Source organism: Trachemys scripta, chromosome 6 (genome assembly GCF_013100865.1).
Source record: "Trachemys scripta elegans isolate TJP31775 chromosome 6, CAS_Tse_1.0, whole genome shotgun sequence".
Lineage (NCBI taxonomy): Eukaryota > Metazoa > Chordata > Testudines > Emydidae > Trachemys > Trachemys scripta.
This window is the reverse complement of record NC_048303.1, coordinates 66,957,643-66,981,271: the sequence shown is the minus strand read 5'-3', so window position 1 is coordinate 66,981,271 and position 23,629 is coordinate 66,957,643. Positions and strand designations below refer to the sequence as shown.

Here is a 23,629-nt window from a genome sequence, read left to right as displayed (position 1 = left end):
CCCTGCGCCGCCTGAGCCCGGGGGGGGAAGTGCCCAGCCGGGGGCGCAGGGTCTGGAGGCATAGGGGCTGCCCAAAGCCGGTAGCGCTCGGGCAGCCCGGCTCTTAAATAGAGCCGAAGAGTCGGGGAGGAGCAGAGCCGCCATTTTCCCGGACATGTTCAGCTTTTTGGCAATTCCCCCCGGACGGGGGTTTGAGTGCCGAAAAGCCGGACATGTCCGGGAAAAAGAGGACGTATGGTAACCCTAACTGAATTGGCCCTTGAATCTAGGAGGTGAAAGGTAGTGTAAAGCTGCCTTTGGCCGCCCCGTCCACATTCCTGTGCTGAACTCAGCTCAGCTCCAGTAGAGATCATAGGCAGGGACTCCAAACTGGTGTAAGAGGGCAGGAGAAGGTATAAGTTACACCATGTTAGACTCTCTCAGGACCTGTGTAGACTCACATCTCAGTTAGTCCAGAATCACTAATATCTTCCAGTGTGGACTAGGCTCCATAGATTGACCATATTTTTTTTCAGGCGATGTTATGAATCTAAAATGGCAACTGTATCTTTGCCAATGGCTTATTCTTTTGGTGTCTTTGATTCCATTTGCTGTATGTGTCAAACTACAGCCAAACAAAACAGTTGTCAAAATCCTGCAAACACTGAAATAAATCTGTAAGGCTCAAAAGAACCAGCTGCACTGTGACAGCCTCTAAGCTCATCTTTCAAGGACCCCCAGTTTCTCCCAAGAATCCACGAAGGAACTATTCTCTACATGCTTGTTGAAGAGGCTGTTTTAGTCAAAAGCTGGTTTACCAGCTCAATAAACTGTTCCTGTAGGGATTGTGCCTGTATGGATTTCCTCCTGTACAGAAGCTCTGTACCCTTTATAACTTCAGTACCGAGTTTGAACTTTTGCAATGGTTCAGTTCCAAATTGAATCATTTGTAAGATCATCAGAACAGGGTCTGTCTTTTTGTTATGTTTGTACAGTGCCTAGCACAATTGGGTTCTAGTCTACTGCTGGGGTCCCTAAGCAGTACCACAGTATAAATAAATCATCATCATCATCACCATCAAACTTTCAACTATCAAGATAATTTTGTCTGGTATGAAAGCCAGATAATGAGATAGCATCTACCTCTTCTAGTTGACATCTATACCACTACTTTGAATAAGAACTGACAATATCAGAAAGAAAAGGAGGTAGAATAATTGCTTCTTCAATTTGTTTCCTCGCTGCCTGCAATTTAATCTAATTTTTACGTTTTTCTGTCTGCAATCCTTCTTGAACTTCATTCCATATTTCAATAGGAGTATAGCCACTGAGTCTGATTCTTAATTCACATCAGTTTTACAGCTGTCAACTCCTCCACTTACATAGTGGAGTTACTCCTATTTTACACTGCTGAATGTGACATCAGGATAACTATATTTATGCACTTTATCCAAGACAAGGCCAATAGGATTTAATGTATTTCAATTTAGTTAAATAATTTGTCCTTTAAACATTCTTTATACTTTATGATTTTCTGTACAAATTGTTATATTGATAGGCCAGTTTTTAATAAGCTGTCCAGAATGGCCAGTCACTGAATTTTACTGTACATCCTGAGAGAGAGTATGATTCTACTTACCTGCCTCTAGTAAGTTGATAGATAAGGTGGATGAGGTAATATCTTTGGTTGGACCAACTTCTGTTGGTGTGAGAGACGAAGTTTCAAGCTTACACAGAGCTTGAGTTTGTCCCTTTCACCAACAAAAGTTCGTCCAATCAAAGATATTACCTCCCCCACCTTGCCTGTCTGATATCCTGGCACTGACACTGGTACAACACACTGCATGTGTCTAGTTAATTGAGTGGTTATAATTATTCCTTGTGAATGTATTATCCAATAAATTCTGCCCTTTTCCTACTGTGCATTTTTCAGAACTGATCTTGGTTTAGGCAAATCTATCTATCTATCTATCTATCTATCTATCTATCTATCTATCTATCTATCTATCTATCTATCTATCTATCTATCTATCTTCATTCATTCATTCATTCATTCATTAATCAAAATCAGTTTATATTTGTATTTGCTAAATAGTCTGGAAAAAAAATCAAGCCTATGAGTCATTAGTGAAGTGTTTGCTTTTACTAATTGGTATTCTTTAGTTCTGATGTGTGATTAGTCACCCAAGTCACACTGTATTGTCCCTAGTCCCTGATTGGATGACTAAATGTATAGTCTGAATGTATAGTATAGTATGAATACTGAACAAAACATGGTCAAACTGAAAAGCCATCTTGAAAATGAATGAATGTATGTTTATGAACACTGTTTCTTCAATATTCTACCAGCTGTACTCAGAAACAAAGCTGATAAAAGGCAGGCTATTATCAAATTAATCTGCAATTTCAAGTAAGGATGAAATTGGGTGTTTTGTTTTTTTTTAAACTGACTTTGTTTTTTAGTTGTTCCTTTATGTCTCTCAAACTTTTCATTATAATGAAATATTTGGGATGAAAGCAGAAAGGACCAGTTCCTGAGGTCCAGTTATAACTTGGTCATTGGCTTCAAAGATTTCAGACCTGAAGGCGTGATTGTGTGTGGTGTTTAGTGTTTGTGTTTTAAATAGTTGTGCAAGTAACTGCTTTCTGTGCACAAATAGGAGAAGAATGGTGCATTTGCCATGGATAAGTATCATTTAGGGAAAATGTTTAGATAGAACAGGTGACTAAAACCCTGTTTTCACTAATTTGTCATATTTTCCTGGATGTATTTTATTTAGGGCTGTCAATTAATTGCAGTTAACTCACGCCATTAACTCAAAAAAATTAATCATGATTACAAAAAATTAATTGTAATTAATCGTAGTTTTAATTGCACTGTTAAATAATAGAATACCGATTGAAATTTATTAAATATTTTTGGAAGTTTTTCTAGATTTTCAAATATATTGATTTTAATTACAATACAGAATACAAAATGCACAGTGCTCACTTTATATTATTGTTTATATTCCAAATATTTGCACTGTAAAAATGATGAACAAAAGAAATAGTATATTCATCTCATACAAGTACTGTAATGCAATCTCTTTATCGTGAAAGTGCAACTTACAAATGTAGATTTTTTTTACATAGCTGCACTCAAAAACAAAACAATGTAAAACTTTAGAGCCTACAAGTCCACTCAATCCTACTTCTTATTCAGCCAATCACTAAGACAGACAAGTTTGTTTACATTTAGAAGAGATAATGCTGTCCACTTCTTATTTACAATGTCACCTGAAAGTAAGAACAGGCATTTTTATGGCACTTTTGTAGCCGGTATTGCAAGGTATTTATGTGCCAGATATGCTAAACATTCATATGCCCCTTCATGCTTTGGCCACCATTACAGAGGACATGCTTCCATGCTAATGACACTTGTTTACAAACAAACAAAAAAAAGCGTTAATTACATTTTGTGTGAACTCCTTGGGAGAGAATTGTATGTCTCCTACTCTGTTTTACCCACATTCTGCCATATATTTCGTATTATAGCAGCCTTGGATGATGACCCAGCACATGTTGTTCATTTTAAGAACACTTTCACGCAGATTTGACAAAACGCAAAGAAGGTACCAATATAAGATTTCTAAAGATAGCTACAGCACTCAACCCAACGTTTAAGAATCTGAAGTGCCTTCCAAAATCTGAGAGGGATGAGGTGTTTTCCGCAGTCTTATCATAGAATATCAGGGTTAGAAGGAACCTCAGGAGGTTATCTAGTCCAACCCCCTGCTCAAAACAGGACCAATCCCCAGACAGATTTTTGTCCCAGATCCCTAAATGGCCCCCTCAAGGATTGAGCTCACAACGCTGGGTTTAGCAGGCCAATGCTCAAACCACTGAGCTATCCCTCCTCCCTGTTCTGTAGAAACTACAGAACCAAAGCCACCAAAAAAGAAAATCAACCTGCTACTGGTGGCATCTGACTCAGGTGATGAAAATGAACATGCGTCCGTCTGCACTGCTTTTGATCGTTATTAAGCAAAACCTGTCATCAGCATGGACGCATGTCCTTTGGAATGGTGGTTGAAGATGAAGGGACATATGAATCTTTAGCACATCTGGCATGTAATTATCTTGCAATGGTGGCTACAACAGTGCCATGCAAACACCTGTTCTCACTTTCAGGTGACATTGTAAACAAGAACAGACAGCATTATCTCCTGCAAATGTAAACAAACTTGTTTGTCTGAGTGCCTGGCTGAATAAAAAGTAGGACTGAGTGGACTTGTAGGCTCTAAAATTTGACACTGTTTTATTTTTGAATGTAGGTTTTTTTTGTACATAATTCTATATTTGTAAGTTTAACTTTCATGATAAAGAGATTGCATTACAGTACTTGTATGAAGTGAATTGAAAAATACTATTTCTTTTGTTTTTTACAGCACAAATATTTGTAATACAAATAAATATAAAGTGAACACTGTACACTTTGTATTCTGTGTTGTAATTGAAATCAATATATTTGAAAATGTAGAAAACATCCAAAATATTTAAATAAATGGTATTAAATTATTGTATAATAATGCAATTAATTGCGATTAATTTTTTTAATTGGTTGGCAGCCCTAATTTATTACAATATTAAACCTGGTAATGTAGAAATAATAAATATATACAGTCAGTTCTTTTAATAGTTTTAGCATCGTCTCACCTTATCCCAGAAATGTCCCCTCCTGTCTCCCAGATCCAAATTTCCTAATTCAAAACCAAAACCCACCATATTTCAAAAGAGAGAGAATCTCATTTAGCCAGCCCCAGTCTTTCTGGACAGATTGCTGCTGATGTTGCACGTCTGACCAATCAGTAATTCAGATCTTCCGCACTAGGTATGAGACAGCGTGCACATAAAAGGCCTTTAAATAGCAATGAGCATCTACCATGCCAACACCACAACAGTGAAGCAGCAATTTGAGCCACCTCCCTAATATTTTGTTTAAGTATTAGTGTAGACATTAATTGATTCAACAACACTCCAGAACACAATGGGGTTATTTGGATTCAGAACGTTAGAGTGGGTCCATCTCTACTTTTAAAAACATTTTTAAATAAAAGGAATAAAAAGCAGCCTTCACAGAGAATAATGGAGCACCTTATGGTTCATAATTTACACATTAAGGGCAACATTTTCTTCAGATATGCAGTGGCAGAGCTTGACTGAGAGATCCACGCTTGAAGGGAGCACAAGATCTTAGAACTGAAATCTGTCATGTGGATCAGAGAACAGATTTTTGCCATGAATACAGATGTCTAAGAAAACTCATAGGTTTATTAACATACATAATCATAGTTTAGGAAGCATGTTTATAACAATTACCAAATGTTCAATATTGTTTACAAAATAATTGATTAAATGTATGTAAGAAGAAATTGAGTTTTTTTCTAGTTGTAACTGAGGCTTTGGTTGAAGGCAACTTGAATTGTTTCTAATCAATAAAACTGCCACATCTTTTAGACAAGGCTAACTGAATGCATGAATACCACTGTGCATAGCTGACAAAGACAGAACACTTTTGTGAAAAGACTCTGTAAATTCTTTCCCACAGAAATCAACGAAAGGGTCGGTTGTCCTGGGCTACGTATTCCGTCACTTAAACCTCGTGGAGATAGATTACTTTGGTCTGCGTTACTGTGACAGAAGTCATCAGACGGTGAGTAAAAGACACAACAGATTGGATTTCCCAGTTGTAAATTTTACCCTGTTGGTGACCTTTCTCAGTGGTGCGCTTGGCTGTCATACCTTCAATATCTCATGAAAGAATAAGATTTCCAGTAGCAGTTTCTTTAATTTGCCTATTGAGAGGATCTATTTTTGTGTTTCTGTAGAAAGGGCCTTTTTTTATTCTCACTGAAGTTAGCGGAATTTTAGCTATTGACTTAAATGGGAGCAGAAATGTGACAACAGAAAATAAAATTAAAAAAGGTGTTGCAAATGACCAGTAGTAAAATGCTGTATATAAAAAGTACTATTTGAATTCTTCCTGTTAAACTAAACAAACAAGTGTTAGTCCATGATATTTCCCTGAATAGGAATTCTGTTTGGAAGCGAACCTATTGCGACTAATTCCTGGACTGGCTAGAGTTGGGGGGAATGTTGGGGGAGGGGAGAGGGGGGCAATAGAAGCAGCATTTGCAGGCCTGGCACAAATTTCCTAATTCAGGGCCACTTCCTGGATCACTGTTTTAGAGTGATGTTACTTATTTGGAGGATGCTTTTGGCTGCCAGGATATATTGAATTGTAGCTGGTTATACCCTGAGAAGAAAGGTGTGTGATAATGACTTTTGGACTCCACATGAACTGGCTCGGTTTTGAGGTGGATGGGGGGTGGTCTTTTTGATAGGTGTTCTACATACACACAGTAGAGACAGCCCTTCCCCAAAAGAGTTTACAATCTGAATAAATCAGTCAAGAGAGAGGCTTTGTATTATCTTCATTTTACAAAGAGATTAAGGCCTGGTCTACATTTAAAAGTTTTGCCAGAATAACTGCATTGATGAGGAGTGTGAAAAAAATCATACCCCTAAATGACATAGTCATGCCAGCCAAAGCCCTGGTGTAGATGCAGTTATACTGGCAAAAAAAAAAAAGTCATTTTGACAGTATAGCTTATTTTGTTTAGGGAACTGGTATAAATTATACCAGCAATAGTACATTTTTGCCAGTATGAGCGGCATTGCTGGTAGAAGGGAGTTGTTCTAGTGTAGATGAGGCATAAGTGGCTTGTCCTAAATGACAGAGAAAGTCTGTAACAGGGCCTGGAATTGAACCCAAGTGTCATGAGTCCTAGTCGAGAGCCTTAATAACAAGACCAGCCTTTCTCTCTAGTTAATGACTATCTAGTTAATTTAGAATTTTAAAAATGCAGGTAACCTCAACTGATTCAGGGACAGAGGAAATCTCTGTTAAATGAACAATTGCAGAACCCCATCAGCTCTCCTCAGAACAATCAGGGCAGATTTTTCTCTCTTACACTAATGTAAATGAGGAGTAACTTCAGTGAGTTCATTACGGTTACACCTGTATAAAATGTGTGTAGGTGAGAAGGAAAATCAGGCTCTCACGTCTTTGCTAGTTTGTGATTCATAGTGAAATGCTGTTCAGTGAATCGCCAATATAAAGGAAAAACTCCATGAAGTAAATGAGACCTTGCATAAAATAGTAAATGAAAAAATTATAATTCTTCACAGACCTGTTAAAGGTCTAACACTAGGGACTGGCATGTGAGTGGTGGGGGTGATTAGTTCTGCACTGTCATGCAAGAGACCTAGATTTGAGTCTTCTAGTGTCTCATTTTTAGAGCCCCAGATGTCAAATAGATCTATTTGCTAATTTATTTGAAAACTCTACTTAATGGGAAAGACTCCAAAATAAATATCTGATAGAAAAATGTGTGCCTCATGTTAACACATTACTATAGGAAAGGAATATTCTAACTTCTGATCTGATGGAGTTTTAGAGTATTCTCTAATTAACAGTTTAATGAACAAAACAGTTCAGATGAAATAAGATCCTCCACACACACACTTTAAAACACGCAACAAAATCACTTTTTCTTAAAACTTGAAACATACCTTTTTACTGAGGTTTGAAAAGGTATGTTTAACTATTTCCTCCCATTATTTTTTATTTTTACATATATAAAAATAAACAAACAAACAAAAACACCACACCATCACCAACTCTGTTAAAATAATATTATTTAATTTGCAAAGTCAAGCACTTGAAAATTAGGAAATGCCACCTTTATGGTTACCCATGCAACCTTTAAACTGTCACCTTGTGTATCCATCCTATGAACTGAGTAAGACAGACATCCAGTGGAAAAAGTAGCGTGCTGTCATGTAATTGAAGACTGTATCATAATGCAAACTCACAAGAGGGTTGAACTAAGGATGCGCAGACTGTAAATCTGGCATTCCCTAAATTTCGAGTGCTTGATTCTTTCCTGCAATGAAGGGTCATAGGTCATCAGGAGGGGACCACTGGAGCAGCATGATGGCGAAAGCCATTCTTGGAGCATATATGGGAATCCACCAGGTTTTAGAAGCTTTAGGGGCTAGCAGCTGAAGCCTGATGAGTCATGGTATACTGAATTAACCATAACTGAGGGAAAGTTTACACTACAGTGCTACATCAGCGCAGCTGCACCACGTCTGATGAAGACGCACTATGCAGATGGGAGAGCGCTCTTCTGTCAGCATAATTACTCCACCTCCATGAGAGGCGGAAACTATGTTGGCAACAGAGCGTCTTCCACCAACATAATGTTGGTGTGGTCAGAGCTTAAATCAATGTAACTTGCATTGCTCTAGGGGGGTGTATTTTTCACACCACTGAGTGACATAAGTTATATCAACTTAAGCAGTAGTGTAGACCGGCCTTGAAAAAGAAGGCTGTGCTGGTTAAAGAACTAGCCTGGCTTAGAAGGGAAGTGAAAGCAGCTTTAAAAAACAACAACTCAATGGAGAAAAGGGAAGTTGATAGCAATGAATATAAAATAGAAGCTAGGAATTGTAGAACAAGCAAAAGGACACTAGGTGAAATCTATGTCCAGCAGAGTTACAGATAATATGTTTTTTTTTAAAATCTACCAGGAACAAAAGGAATACTGGCAGTGGTATTGGTCCATTGCCAAGTGGAAATGGTAGAAGCGTCAATAATAATGCAGGAAAAACAGAATTGCTCAGTAAATATTGCTGTTTTGTACTTGGGAAAAAGGCAGATGTTTTATTTATATCATATGTTGATGATGAAATGCTCTCCATTGCAACAATAACTAAGGAAGATGTTAAACAGTAGCTGCTAAAGTTAGACATTTTAAAATCAGCAGGTCCAGATAACTTGCATTCAAGAGCTTTAAAAGAGCAAGGATCTTTCTGGACCATTAATGTTAATGTTTAATAAGTCTTGTAACACTGGGGAAGTTCCTAGGATTGTCAGCCCTCCAGGATTGTCCAGGAATCTCCAGGAATTAAACATTAATCTTTAATTAAAGATTATGTCATGTGATGAAACTTTCAGGAATACATCCAATCAAAATTGGCAACCCTAGAAGTTCCAGAGGGCTAGAAGTTGCTAATGTTTGCCAATACATAATAAGGGTAAACTGGATGATCCAGGTAATTATAGGCCTGTTAGCCTGACATCAATTCTGGGCAAAGTAAGGCTGATATGGGTCTTGATTAATAAAAATATTAAAGGAGAGTAATATAATTAGTGCCAATCAAAATGGGTTTATGGATAATAGATCTTGTCAAACTACTTAATATCCTGTTGGATTAATAGAGGGAATAGTGTCTAATAGACTTCTGTAAGACATTTAACATGGTACCACATGACATTTTGATTAAGAAACTAAAATAATACATGATCAGAAGGGCACATATTCAACGGTTTAAAAATTGGCTAACTGATAGGTCTCAAAATGTATTTGTAAATGGAGACTCCTCAGCAAGCAGATGTGTTTCTAGTGTTGCCCTGCAGGAATTGGCTCTTGGCCCTATGCCATTTAATATTTTTTTCAAGGATCTGGAAGATGATATAAAATCATTACTGGTAAGGTTTGCAGATGACACAAAAATTAGGAGAATGATTAAATGTATTAGAGAAGCATTCTCTTCATTAGAATGATCTGTGAATGCTTGATAAACTGGGTGCAAGCTAACAATGTGAATTGCATACAGCCAAATATAAAGTCGTACATTTAGGAACAAAGAATGTAGGCCGTATTTACTGGATGGGGAACTCTTATCCTGGGAAGCAGTGACTCTGAAAAGTATTTTTGAGGGGTATATCATGGTGAATAATCTGATGAACATGAGTTCCTGGAGTCACACTGTGGCCAGAAGGGCTAAAGCAATCCTTGGATGTTTATACAGGGGAATATTGAGTAAGAGGAGGGAGGTTTTACTACCTCTGTATTTGGCACTGGTGCCACTGCTCCTGGAACGCTGTAGCGAGTTCTGGTGTCCACACTTCAAGTGTGAAACTCCGAGACCCTCAATCTATGTAGTTTATCAAAGAGAAAGTTAAAAAATGATTTGATCACAGTCTATAAATAACTACATGGGGAACAGAAATTCAATAATAAAGGGCTCTTCAATCCAGCAAACTAAGGTATAACTTGAGCCAATTGCTGAAAGTTGAAGCTAGACAAATTTATACTAGAAGTAAAGTGCAGTTTTTATCAATGAGTGTAATTAACCATTGGAACAATTTACGAAGGATTGTGCTGGAGTCTCCATCACTGGACATTTTAAAATAAGATTGGCTTATGTTTCTAAAAGATATGCTCTAGTTCAATCACAGCTATGGGACATGAAGCAGGATTTAATTCAGGAAAACCGGGGGCTTGTGTTATGCAACAAGTTAGACGAGATGATCGGAATGGTCCCTTCTGGCTTTAAAAGCTCTGAATCTCTGAATTAGAACAAAAAATTGTGTGCTATAGCATTGCAGTGACCCCATGTGAGACAAAGATTACAATTTCATAGTAATCTGAGCTTCATGACTAGAGCACCAGATGCTTTGTGGACTGGCAGGGGACAAGTCTACCGATTCCAGTCACTTCATTGATTGACACTGCAGCAAATGAAAAAATTTCAACCTAGTTAATGTTTTGTTTCAAACAGGTTCTGAGCTTTTGACCAAGATTTGACCCTACACAGAAACTTGGCATGAAGCTTTAACAAAATACTTTTTACATTCATTTAAAGAAAGGTAGTTAGGAAATAATATGCACTGCACAGATGGAATTTACTGCACACTTCCCATGTTGCTTTGCATGTGTTTAACCTGGAATAGCTTTAAATATACATAATGGAGCCACATTTTAAAATCCAAGTTAAGAATCAGTAGCATATGCTCCAACCCTCCAGTGGTTCAAAAGAAGGTGTCGGGGTTTGTTTTTTTAAAACTGAGAATATTAGCAGTCCTGTATTAGGCTTGATCTGCACTTAAAAGTTAGGTTGACATAGCTACGTGGGCCCCTGTGAAAAATCCACACCCCTGAGTGACGCAGCTATGTCAAAGGATGAATGCTTCCGTCGACCTACCTGTGGGGAGGTGGTGTTTCCACAGGTCTTTGCCAGCATAGCTACAGCACAATAGCTATGCCAGTATAGTTCCTGTTGTGTAGAATAGCCTTAGACTTGATGGCCAGTAGGGCCTTTGTAACCAACTATGAATGGGTTTTGGTGTTTGGTGACTGAAGCCTAAATGATTTGACATATTGTTTATAACTACATATGGATTCAGATGAAATCTGGATCTGTATATACCCAGACGTTATGGCTCCTTCTTTAAGTGTTTAAATATATGGAGATATACCTCTCTCATAGAACTGGAAGGGACCCCAAAAGGTCATCGAGTCCAGCCCCCTGCCTTCACTAGCAGGACTGATTTTGCCCCAGATCCCTAAGTGGCCCTCTTAAGGATTGAACTCACAACCCTGGGTTTGTGCAGGCCGATGCTCAAACCACTGAGCTATCCCTCCCTCCTATCCCTGTTCATAATTGAAAGCCCAGATGAGAATTTAAATTTTATGGTAATTATCTCTGTACCCAATACCCAGCAGCATTCAGTGGGAGTCTGTCCATTTTATTTAGTTGCTTTATCTTTTTTGAAAATCTGGCCCATTGTGGTGCAAATTCCTCCATCATTTGAGTAACCGTACTTAGGTCAGGATCAGGCCCTCTCTATGCCTCTGATTTAACTCTGACCCTACTCTCAGATCCTTACATGGACGCCCTAACTCCATGGAAGCAAAACATCTCGCAGGATGTAGAGTTGTTGTGGATGTCTGTGAGATGGAGACTGGGGGCGGTCATTGGGTTTGGGTCACTGGCTGCCCTGCTCCCAACAGACCCAGTTTGAGCCTGGCCTGGCCAAGTCCAGACAGAGGGAGGGCACAGACAGGGGTGGGGCTACCACAGGAAGGTAGAGCCAAACTCTTCCACCACAGGGAGCCAGTGTGTGACACAGCCACCATGCTGCCGGTGCTGAACCTGCACCCAAGGGAGAATCAGGGACAGTGGGGCAGGGAGGGGAAGTTTGGATGTCTGGGATGGGAAAGGGGTGTCAGGGTGGGCGCTCTGCCTGGGGAGAGGGCAGATGGGGGATGTGGCGGTGGATTCTCTGCCTGGGGAGCAGGGTGAGTCAGGGGCAACGGGGTGAGGTCAGGGTATCAGGAATAGGAAGGGGAGTCAGGGTGGATGCGCTGCATGGGGAGTGAGGGGAGCTACTGGGAGAAGGGCAGTTGGCTCCAGGCTGGGAAGGGAGGTCCGAGCAGTTCATGTCTCTCTTGCCAGGGGTAGCTGCTCCTGGCTCTGGCTTGATCACCCTGCTTCCTATCTGCTCCCAGCCTGATCTCAGGTGCCATGGTGGCTGTTCCAGCCTCTCCAGGTCCTGCTCTCACCTCTACCCCCAGAAGCTGCAGAGCCCGAATCACCAGTATGGCCATCACAGCACCCGCCCCAGAGGTAGATGAAGTTGTGACTGGCACGGTTGGTGATATGCACAGTATATGGAAGATTGCTGCAAGGCCGCTTGTGTACGCGGTTTCCAGAAATTGTTGGTGAGAAGTAAAGGGCCAAAATATGTTTCTCCGCTCAGTGCCTTGGAATAAGATAGAAGTGTGGTAACCAAAAAAGTATTAAGGGGCCCCATCCCCCGAAGCATCCCTGTAATTCCAGCACTGCCAGTGACCCATTCCCCTCTGGGATCACTGCCTGGTGCAGGATGTCCTCAACTCTTGGTGTGGTAGAATAGAGCAAATGAGCCAGGCCTGGGCTAGGCTCTTGCGCCTCTCTTGACCCATCACAAGGACACAGCAGCCCATCACGCCCTCGAGGATAACAGCCTTTGCATGCTACTAATGAACATGGTTTTATAGCACAAGTGATAGCAATCTATTCTGCAATGTTGAAGGTTCCTGTTGTTGGCCCATAGCTGAGGAGTTGTTATACCAAATGTAAACAAATTTGTTTATGCCCTTTTCCTTAAAAACAAAACAAAACAAACAAAAACCAACGCCACACCATCTAGGAAATGATATATAAACCTCCCTACATTAAAAGAACATAATTTAAATTGCAAAATCAAGCAATCAAAAGTTAGAAAATGCTAGATTTGTGGTTGCCTAGCAACCTTAATTCAACCCCCTTGTGCATATACATTATGATACAAGATAATTACAAGTTCACATACTGTTTTTTTTCCACAAGGTCCCCTGCCTCATTCAATTCACAGGATGGATGCCCAAGGGGGCAGAATTAAGATTGCAAAGGCAACTATAAATCTGGCATTTCCTTATGCTTGACTTTGCAACCTAAATGATATTCTTTTTACGTATCTTTTTATATACAATTGGTACCTATATGTTTATAAAGCTAAAAAGTAGTGAGGACTGTAAAACCTTAAATAATCAAATATAGAGCAGGGATATGCTAGTTCTCAATAAACACATCAGAAAGGTAGAGCTATTTAAGATAAAGGACAATCTTAGCATAAAAACAAATAATAATAATTAATGGAGATATCCTATCTCCTAGAGCTGGAAGGGACCTTGTAAGGTCATTGAGTCCAGCCCCCTGCCTTCACTAGCAGGACCAAGTACTGATTTTGCCCCAGATCCCTAAGTGGCTCCCTCAAGGATTGAACTCACAATGCTGGGTTTAGCAGGCCAATGCACAAACCACTGAGCTATCCCTCCCCCCAGAATTAATATCAGGGTTGGAAGGGACCTCAGAAGGTCATCTAGTCCAACCCCCTGCTCAAAACAGGACCAATCCTCAGACAGATTTTTACCCCAGTTCCCTAAATGGACCCCTCAAGGATTGAACTCACAATCCTGGGTTTAGCAGGCCAATACTCAAACCACTGAGCTATCCCTCTCCCCAATAGGAGGGGATAAATGCGGATAAAGTGGCCTTGAATAAATGTAGGCTGCAAATTAGAAGAAGGTTTCTAATCATCAGAGCAATGAGGTTCTGGAACAAAGTTCCAGGAGAAGTAGTGGGAGCAAACAACCTAACTAGTTTTCAGATGGAGTTTGATAAATTTGTCAATGGGATTATATGATGGGATTGCCTGTGATAGCAGGGGACTGGACACAATGGCCGAGGAAGTAATTTCTTGTCCTATGCCCCTATCTAATCTGGAATCCAGACTCAGATTATAGAGGAATATAGAGCTTGCTGAAATGAGAGAAGCCATATAGTTGTTCTGTGACTGGATTTTGAATTCTACTGAAACTGTAGTTTCAATTGTCTCTTGTATCATAGCATAGAGCTATCCATGATGAACAAACCAGTTGGGCAATATGTGTTTTGTGTTATGGTGCAGAGTACTAATCTCAGTAGGAGAAGAGTTCTGAAGTCAGAATGTGGATTGTATTCCATTTTGTACAGTCTTTATTGCTTAGTTTTTGTGTCTGATTGACTTGCAGTCTATTTGTTATTTTATAAGTGGTCCTGCTAAGTAGGATTGGTGCTTCTTTATAATGCAAGTTGACAAGAGCTCCAATAGGATGTTTGAACAAATTTATCAAGTGATTTGTTTGTTTTTCTTCCCTCTCACTGTAAATTTAAGAAGGTTTCTATTTTTGGAGGGTTATTGAGGAATAGCCACTGCAAGATTTCTTATTTTGTTTCGGAAGTTTTGTCATAGTGTCAGATGTGTTATCTGTATTCTTCTGAAGCTATCAGTTTTAATTGAATAGGGTTGATATGGGCTTGTTTACATGGTTCTGTAGTCTGCACCAGCTGGGGTGTAAATTTGAATGCACACCAGTGTTTTGTGCAATAACTGGCCCACGTGGATGCTGCTGGCATGCACTAAAAGTTCCCTAGTGTTTGTTACTGTAATCCTATTTCAAACAGTACTACATGAACATGCACATGGGCCAGTAAGTGCGACACGCTGGTGTTCATTAGAGTTTCCAGCCCAGCTGGTGTGGACTAAAGCACCGGGTAGACAAGCCCTGTGGGCTCTAGGAGTCAAGCTCAGGACTGCCAGCTTTAGCTGAGATTCCTAGTTAGCATCTGTAATAAAGTACAGCTGATTGAACGGATGTAGTGTCTCTTGTAAATCTGAGTGTGAGGCAGTATTCAACAGCTATTGCTGAATGTGAAAGTGACCGTGTCATTCCTCTACTATGACTCCTTCCTCACGGAAGATGTGTAGGAACACACTTGTCAAGACAACGTTTTTCTCATTTACAGATTGCAGACTGCAATACTTCAGATTTTTATAGTAATACATATAACCACCACCAACAAATTACTCAGGCTTCTGTGTTTTACCAATATAGAAGAAAAAGTCAATTTCCTTTGGATTAGGCCCTAAATTCATTGTGCCTAATAGTTAACATAATTGTTTGTAATTCGCTTGTACTGAATTTGGGGGAAAATAGTAATATATAAATGTATAATTTGAAGTTAATCTTTAATAGCTTGCCATGGTAAATGACTAATTTCCATATCTATTCTTACAGTACTGGCTGGATCCTGCAAAGACCCTTGCAGAACATAAGGAATTGATAAACAGTATGTATTTCACTTGAACCTCATAAACAGTTACTTGAAGATGAAGAGACAGAGGACACCATATGTGCGGAGTAGTGGGCCTTGATTTTTGAGGCATGACAGATTCATAGTTTCCTGAGCTGTATCAATTTTGCAGTTAATAGCCATATCAAAATTACATACATCGATTGAGTGTAATTCCTTTCTCTTACTTAAGGATGTTTCTGTGATTAACCTTTGGTTAGAATAATAGAAGCACTGGTATATGGTATAGTTCTTACTTGTATAATTTAGAATTGTACTGCCTTTGATTTCTCTGCCTTGCTAAGTAACATGAATGACTTTTTTTCCTTCTACAAGTGGAAAAAATATTGCCTCTTAGGTCCATATTCAAAAATTTGCTCAGTTTTTTTTAATGAATTATGTATTGGTGTCACTCTTTAGATATCAAAGACAAATATCCCATCATTTAAAATATTATTTAATAAGGTTAATAATATTACTTTAATAGAAAATTGGAAACATTTTGTAAAAATATTACTAATTAATATAGTAAAATCCCAAATAATACAGCCAGATTTTTAAAAGTGCTTGGCACCAAGCATCTCCCACTGAATTATGGATGCTGGCTACTTTTGGAAATCTGGCATTGTATGTGCAGGATTTCAAATTACAATTACATGCATATTTTAAAACAAAATATTGGAGCAGCAATTTTGTTTATCTACCTTGGTCTGCATTGGATTTGCTTGCAACAGATAATACCATCATAACTACCTAGCACAGAATTCCCTGCAGAGTTTTAAATTGTCATCTGCGAGACAGGAAAGTCTTGTAGCTGCCGTAGGGAAAAAAGAACAGGCATCTGAACTCTGGGTTTGGCAGAAGAAGCTGCTTTTCAATTTGTTTTGTACAAAAATGTAAATACACTTATATTTCATGGGCCCTGTGAGGTCTGTGGGACTATATACATGGTAGTAAATTCAATTCCTGGTGGCAGGTATTTGCAGGATTAAGCACGACTCTGCAGGTTGTTACTACCATGTGTATCTTTAATGTCACACATAGTCCTACTGCAGTCACTTGGATCAATGGCACATTGGCTGAAGTTGGTGGAAGTATGCATGGGAATAAATATGATCATAACAGGAATTGTAGGATTGAGTTACTGGATTTTATTCGAGAGCTAAAACTTTTAAAAAAGTAAATTACAAAATTCAAAATATTTTACTAGGTAAATAACGCATAATTATACTTTCAGTTATTAATTATCATGGGGAATGTTTCACATTGGACACAGTGTTGTATTCACAAATAAATATAAGAAACAAGAACCAAAAAAACCAAAAACATCCTGTTCCAACAAAGTTAGTATACTCTGTATAGGGAAAAGGGACTCCATGAGGAGTCCATTAGGAACTTCACTCTGTGGTGATGGGGGGGGGGGGAGCGGCGGCGGGCTCTGTAAACCTCTTGGATAGATAGACAGCTTAGTAGCTCTTCTATAATGAAATATTTTATTTTATAAATATGCACTACAAAAGTTAATTGTTCTCTCTTTCCTGTAGCTGGGCCACCATATACTCTATATTTTGGTGTTAAATTCTATGCAGAAGATCCATGCAAACTTAAGGAAGAAATAACCAGGTATAGTATTGCATATAGTTTCAATATTGGTGATATGCATATGATGTGCTGATCTGAAATCATAATTAATAAAATTAAAATCACATATATGCAGGTGCACACTGCTGCTGTCTTTTTTGTTTGTTTTTGCTTTCACACCTGTGTCTGTAAGAAAACTGAGACGAAGCTTGCATTGTTCAGTAAAAACCTGTTTGGAAGATCAGATTGAACCTGTGCTATATGATACATGGGCAGGTGTCAGGGTTTTGTATGGATTGTTGGGAATTTTTCTTTTTTAAGCATGTATTGTCACATTTGGATTTATACATGTCCTGTGATGGATATGCTTCTAGAGAGAGGTTTTAGATTACCTCCTCCCAGTTTGTGTATCCAAATAGGCTGTAGGGAATACCTGCTTTCCTTTTAATTGGCCATGGTTTAAATTCCAGAACTATTTTTTAAAGAAGTGTTTCTCTTGGTCTTTTGAAAAATATGCAAAAGATGTGGAAAAGCAAAATAACGTTTATGATTCATTTAAATAACAGTTCGCCCCCTAATAATATAGAAGTACACTTGCATAAACACACACACACACACACACACACACACACACACACACACACACACAAGCTTATCTATTGTGTTTTATGTATAAAAGATATCTGGCAGTTCATTTCAGATTCACAAAGAAATTTTATATTCAAGTGACATATTGATGTAGCGTGCTGATTGGCAGTAATAAATACGTGGAAATGTTCCTCTCTTGCTGTCCACATTTATGCTCAAGTGAAACATGACAAGCCAAACTTTATTACAATACACACATAAATTTTCATTTCCTAACTCAAGGTGGTTAATGGTGAAAAATAAGCAAAAATATTTTTCCTGTACTACTATGATAAGAACGCTTTTTTCCATATTGGCATTAGTTTTTCCTCATAGTGACAAAACCTCCCAGTTTGACAAGATTTATATTGAACTAGGAAAAACTAATACTACTATGACTCTGTACAGTGAAAAAGCACGCATTAGTTGCAGTGTAATGCCCCATCTGCCCCGAAAGTTTGATATAGTTTTCCTGTACTTTTCCAGAACCACTTTCAACCCTGCTCACAGGGGAAAAAAGATGGCCCTGGGAAGAGAACTCCGGCAACAGAACCTGCTGTGATTACTACTCTGGAGGCAGGTTGGATTCATATCTGTGAAATGGCAGTTAAGAGCTAAATTTAAAAAAAATGCATTAATTTTGCTTATAACAAGGTCAGTTAATGATTTGCACTGCTTATTAGGTGCATAAATCTATGCCAAAAGCATTTTGGCATGCACAGTGCGTTTTTAGTGAGTCTGCGTTTGTGTGTGCAATATGTTTGCTCACACAAAATTTGGGCTTTTTAAAAGTAGGTGGGGAGGGGGCAGAGGAAAGTACTAATCTTATAATTGCAATCTTCAATAATACATATCTAAGAATCTGCATGATCAAATGCCATCAAACTATTTGAGCCTTTATCTCTTTGGGCTCTTACTATAAACCCTGTAGGAAATAGACACGTTTTCAGAAAGAATACTTAATGCTAGAATCACCGCCTTCTACATAGAATGGATTAAAGCAATTTTCTTTTTTTTATTGTGATAATTTTCAAACTTAGCTATGTGATTCCAGTGTTTTGCCACTGTTATCTATATTTATTTGTGGAATATGGGTCACTGACTTTTCTTTTTTTATGTAAAGTTGTATGGAGCTTACAGTATTTGATGTTAATACTTCTGTCACATTATGTGATTTCTATTTTTGAATAGTAAAAATCTATCTCTTTACACTAGAAATTGATGTGTTCTGTAGGCAAAAATAAATGCTGACTGGTTATCAATATCTCCTGGGTGTGTTTGCCCAAGCAATGTTTAGACACCATTATCTATGCAATTTGGCAGAGCATATGGTGAGCACTTGAGGTACAAGTTTGGACTAGAGGCCTGATCCTAAAAGAAGCTAAGTATCGCCATCGTTCACTGACTTCAATAGGAGTTAGGAGCATCATCACCTCACAGGAGGCAGAACTGATGCTTCTGACTGCAAATTGTGGGGTTTTGTTTTGTTTTGTTTTTTTAAAAGCTATTTCTTCCTCAAATCCACAGTGAAAATACACACATAAGGACACTTAAGATAAGGCCTCCAGTTTTGCATTTTGTGCTCAAATCAGCATTTTTGTGCCTGAAATGGTGGTTTAGATGTATATACACTGATTTGACAGCCTTTGATTTGAATGTTTATGCCCATTTTGTATTAGTTTATTATCTAAATAATTATTCAAAATGCATTATTTTCCCATCCACATTAGCATTACATCTTAGCAAAAGAATTGGTATTTATTACCCACCTACTTTAGAATATTTAGTTCTAAGTTCCCTTTCATGCAGAATATGATTTCTAGTTTTAAATAACTTTTCTCTGAAGATTTGTCCCATATGTTGTCAGATCTATTCCCACAGTCTATCACCTTTGTAAATACTGTCCCTGTATTAAACGGTGTCATATGCTTCTGGCAATAACGTGCAGTGTTAAATTGTATGTATTTTGTACTGTATATAGAGCCAAGTAGTTAACATTTTAAAGTGAAGGATGGAGGCAAATCAATGGAGCCAACATGTACCTAAAATGGGGAGTAATTAGAATTTTTTTAAAAGCAGGTTAAGTTGTTTTTGTCTTACTTTAGATTATGCTAACTGTGAGAATAGATATGTATGAATAAAATGTGAGGTGGTTAAAATGACACTTTTCACAACTCAGAGGAAACGTGCATCCCTGCACTTCTGTAATTACTAGGGAAATCCCAAAGAACTGGTGGAAAATATCCATATCCAGGCGAGCTGTAGAAAATGGCTGTGCAGCAGGCTACACATAGTAAGGCCATACTCAGTCTTGTACAACTGATGGAAATGCTGAGGGGAGGAGATATATATTGGAAGTGAACTTTGTTTCTAATCTGTCAGCCAAGAGAGATATTGTGAGTTCCACAACACCCTTAATTTCTTCTCTGTCACCATAATTCATTGAAAGAAGAGTCTACCTGTGAGTTAGAATTCTAAGGAGTAATAACGAGCGTGCACTCTGTGTTTCCTGATACCATTGTGGTGAATCCTTCTCACTGTATAAGGCATTTGGCCCTGGGAAGAAGAGAGGCTTAGATAACTGTGCATTTTTCCTCTCCAATAAGAAATAGGGTGCAAATGGCACAGCTGTATATCCTGGAATGCCCATGATGTCTGTGGAGACCATCAGCAAAAGAAGCTTATTTGGGCTGGAAGGATCCCAGATTAAATAGCAGTGAAAGGTCCTTGAACACTGACAATTTTTATTTGAGCTTGACAAAGTAATGCAAAGATTATTTACCACATAATTTGCAGTCTGGATTGCCAAAAGACAAACATATTTCAATAATTTACTATGAACACATAGAAAGTACCAAGTATTTACAAGAGTAATAATGATAATGCAATAATAAATACAAAATAAACTTAATAATAATAATGTATAATGCAGTTATTTGGCTCTGTAAAATAAATGAGTTCCTGAATAAGGGAAGTTCAGTATGTAAGTATGACCAATTTGTGCCTGTATAACAAAAAGATCTTTTAAAAACTGTTTTTGTAAGAAATCACTGATATTCTTTCAGCATGATGTGATACGGTATGACATATATCCATTTGGTATAAACAGCATTTAAAAATATTTCCTTTAAATGTACTAGAGTATCTGAAAAACTGAACTAGATAACTTGTTTTCTTACCTACTATTACTCTGATCCTCTCTTGTTCATATTGTTTTATCAGGAATTCAGTGTTCATGTGCTAAAGAGGGGGTATCAAATACTTTCATTTAATTTATACCAGCCTGTGTGAGCTGTTTACCATACATGTTTTTGATGTGTGCAGTTGTGATTAAGGAAGTTGTATGCAATACATTTTGTGACTATGTGGCAATATCAGAGCTTAAAGGGACACAGTCAGCTTAAAATGTCAGTTTAAAAATATTCTTAGAAGTCACTTCAGTTACTACCCCTTCCCCTGACTCCTCTTGCTAAGTTTGGGCTCAGTTGTGGCTTTACCATGAGCCCTGGGTAAGGGGAAGTGCATTGTGCTGCCCCGGGGCAGATTTGGAAGCAGATTGAGAGTCACAATCTACTCTTCTGGTTTCCTCCAGTTCTGAGGGGGAAGTACTCTGCACTAACAAAGTTATGTAGCCCAATTGGCTGGGAGGCAGAGCCATGGCCCCACCTCTTCCTGCCCACCTGCAAGTGGAGGAATGGAATATAGTGGCCCTGTGATCAGGGCCAGCTCCAGGCACCAGCTCACCAAGCATGTGCTTGGGGCGGCGCCTGGAGGGGGGCGGCGCAGCGGGGCACTCCGGCCCGAGAGCAGGGCCGCGACTGGGCTTGCCGCCCTCCCCGCAGCTCTCCGGCCGCTGGGGAGAGCGGAGCCGCAGCGGGCTCGCCGCCCTCCCCCCGGCGCTCCAGCCCCCGGGGGCTCTCCGCCTTCCTCCCGGCGCTCTGGCCACCGGGGGCTCTCCGCCCTCCTCCCCGGTGCTCTGGCCGCCGGGGAGAGCAGAGAGCCCCGGCCGGGCTCTCCGCCCTGTTCCCGGCGCTCTGGCCGCCGGGGAGAGCAGAGAGCCCCGGCCGGGTTCTCCGCCCTGCTCCCGGCGCTCCGGCCGCTCGGGGATTGCGAGCCCGCGTCCGCGCTGGGGGGTAGCGGGTGCCCTAGGCAAAAAAGCCAGAGCCGGCCCTGCCTGTGGTGTCTATTTTTCCTCCCACACTTGCTGGCTGTGGTACATCAATGCCTTTTGGGGTGGTTTCTTGAGGGGCCTCAGCTTCTCCTGACTGACCCTCCTACGTTTGCTCTCAGTCAGGTAAATTCTTCAATCCTCACCTTCAGTTAAGCCTGTCAGACCCTCATTTTTTGGGCTTCCCATCTCTTTCAGTCTCCTGGCTGTTTTCTTGGAGGCAGCCTAGTGCAAAGCTCTTACCACCTTGCTATCCAAGGCCTTAGTGCCTCCCTTTCCTTCTCTACACTCCTTTCTTTACTGCAGGCTCTGTTTCCGTTATTGGTTGCAGCTGTGGATGCCTGCCTCCATGACTGGCAGCTGCCTGGGGTTGTGATCAAGCTGCTTGCTTGTAAATGGGAGAGACTTTCCTCCCGCCTCTGTCTGTGTTCAGTATGGGGTTTGGAGACCCTGTTACAAGCCCACACAAGCGAGTAAGCAAGTGCCTTATGTCCTGTGTCTCCCTTGTTCTGCTCCACTAGCCAGGGCAAAATTTGTCCCTGTGTGGGTTTACAATCATATTTTCGTGTTTGATTTTAAAAAATGTTTTCTCTTTCCTGCTGCTGTCTGAAAATCCTACACAAACGAGGGGAACCGTCTCTTTCTAGGGAAATTGACTATCACAAATTGACTGTCAAATACACAAAGGAAACAAATTGGAAAACTAGAGAACTTTTTCCTCCTCCAGTCTTTCAGTGATGATAATCGTGATGTTACTTGAACATTAATAGTAAAAAAATTGTTGCAGAAGATGCAAACGTGATTTTTGAGTTGACCATGTCACTTTAAGCTGAGCTACAGACCCTTCCCCCCCCCCACAATAAACCTGAAGGCAGTAAAATGTTACTGAGTACACCAGAATCCTTAATATTGAACTAACAACTTCATTTTCTCTCTCTGTTTTAGGTATCAATTTTTTTTGCAGGTGAAGCAAGATGTTTTGCAAGGTCGTATGCCCTGTCCCATTAACATTGCAGCTCAGCTGGGAGCATATGCAATTCAGTGTGAGTTCTTCTGACCAACTGATCACTTTTGTTTTGTTAATGTTATGATTTATTCCAAATATTGCCACCACATGGAGACTTAGATTAAAGTCTTTATATGTTAGTTTAAAAAAATTAAATTACAGAGACTAACAGGAGAATTATAAATAGGTGACATTTCAGTACAGATATGAGTTACATGAATTTTAAATGAAGATATTATGGACTCTTTTCTGAAATATCTGACAGTTATTGATGGTTGAGTTACCGAGACTGTCCACAGAGAGAACTTTCTATCAGTGCTTGATAACATTACAAGTCAGGGCATGTCTATAGCCCAATATTATTTATATCATATTTTCTATTTCATCAAACAATGTATAGATCTGAAGGGCCGGCAGCAGCCTCCAGACAAATCTGTTGATCATCCAAAATGATGCAGTCCTGCAAAAACCACATTATGTCAATACTAATACTTGAAGATAATAAAGGGGAGGGATGTGTTTTGACTTGAAGCATGGAGTTTTAATTGTACAGTTCACTTATTAGCATGCACTTGAGAAGCAGATTTCATGAGTGCTAGTATATCCCATGGATTTGATAGAGCAAACATGAACTACTTCACATTAATGGAAAGTTAGTAAGAAGTAAGATTTTG

At 39.4% G+C, this 23,629-nt stretch overlaps 1 protein-coding gene across 3 annotated transcripts in view; it reads left to right on the top strand.

Annotated features, from left to right (window-relative positions):
- The window catches only part of EPB41L4A (erythrocyte membrane protein band 4.1 like 4A), a 215,585-nt gene that overhangs the window by 83,219 nt on the left and 108,737 nt on the right, over positions 1–23,629 (top strand). For 2 of the 3 annotated variants that reach the window (XM_034773024.1, XM_034773025.1), the window contains exons 3-6: positions 5,570–5,674; positions 15,519–15,570; positions 17,118–17,196; positions 22,895–22,992. In XM_034773024.1, the coding sequence (XP_034628915.1) occupies positions 5,570–5,674; positions 15,519–15,570; positions 17,118–17,196; positions 22,895–22,992 (334 nt within the window). Of the gene's footprint in view, positions 1–5,569; positions 5,675–15,517; positions 15,571–17,117; positions 17,197–18,267; positions 18,358–22,894; positions 22,993–23,629 lie in introns of those variants that run through there. The other variant, XM_034773026.1, reaches the window with a different exon arrangement.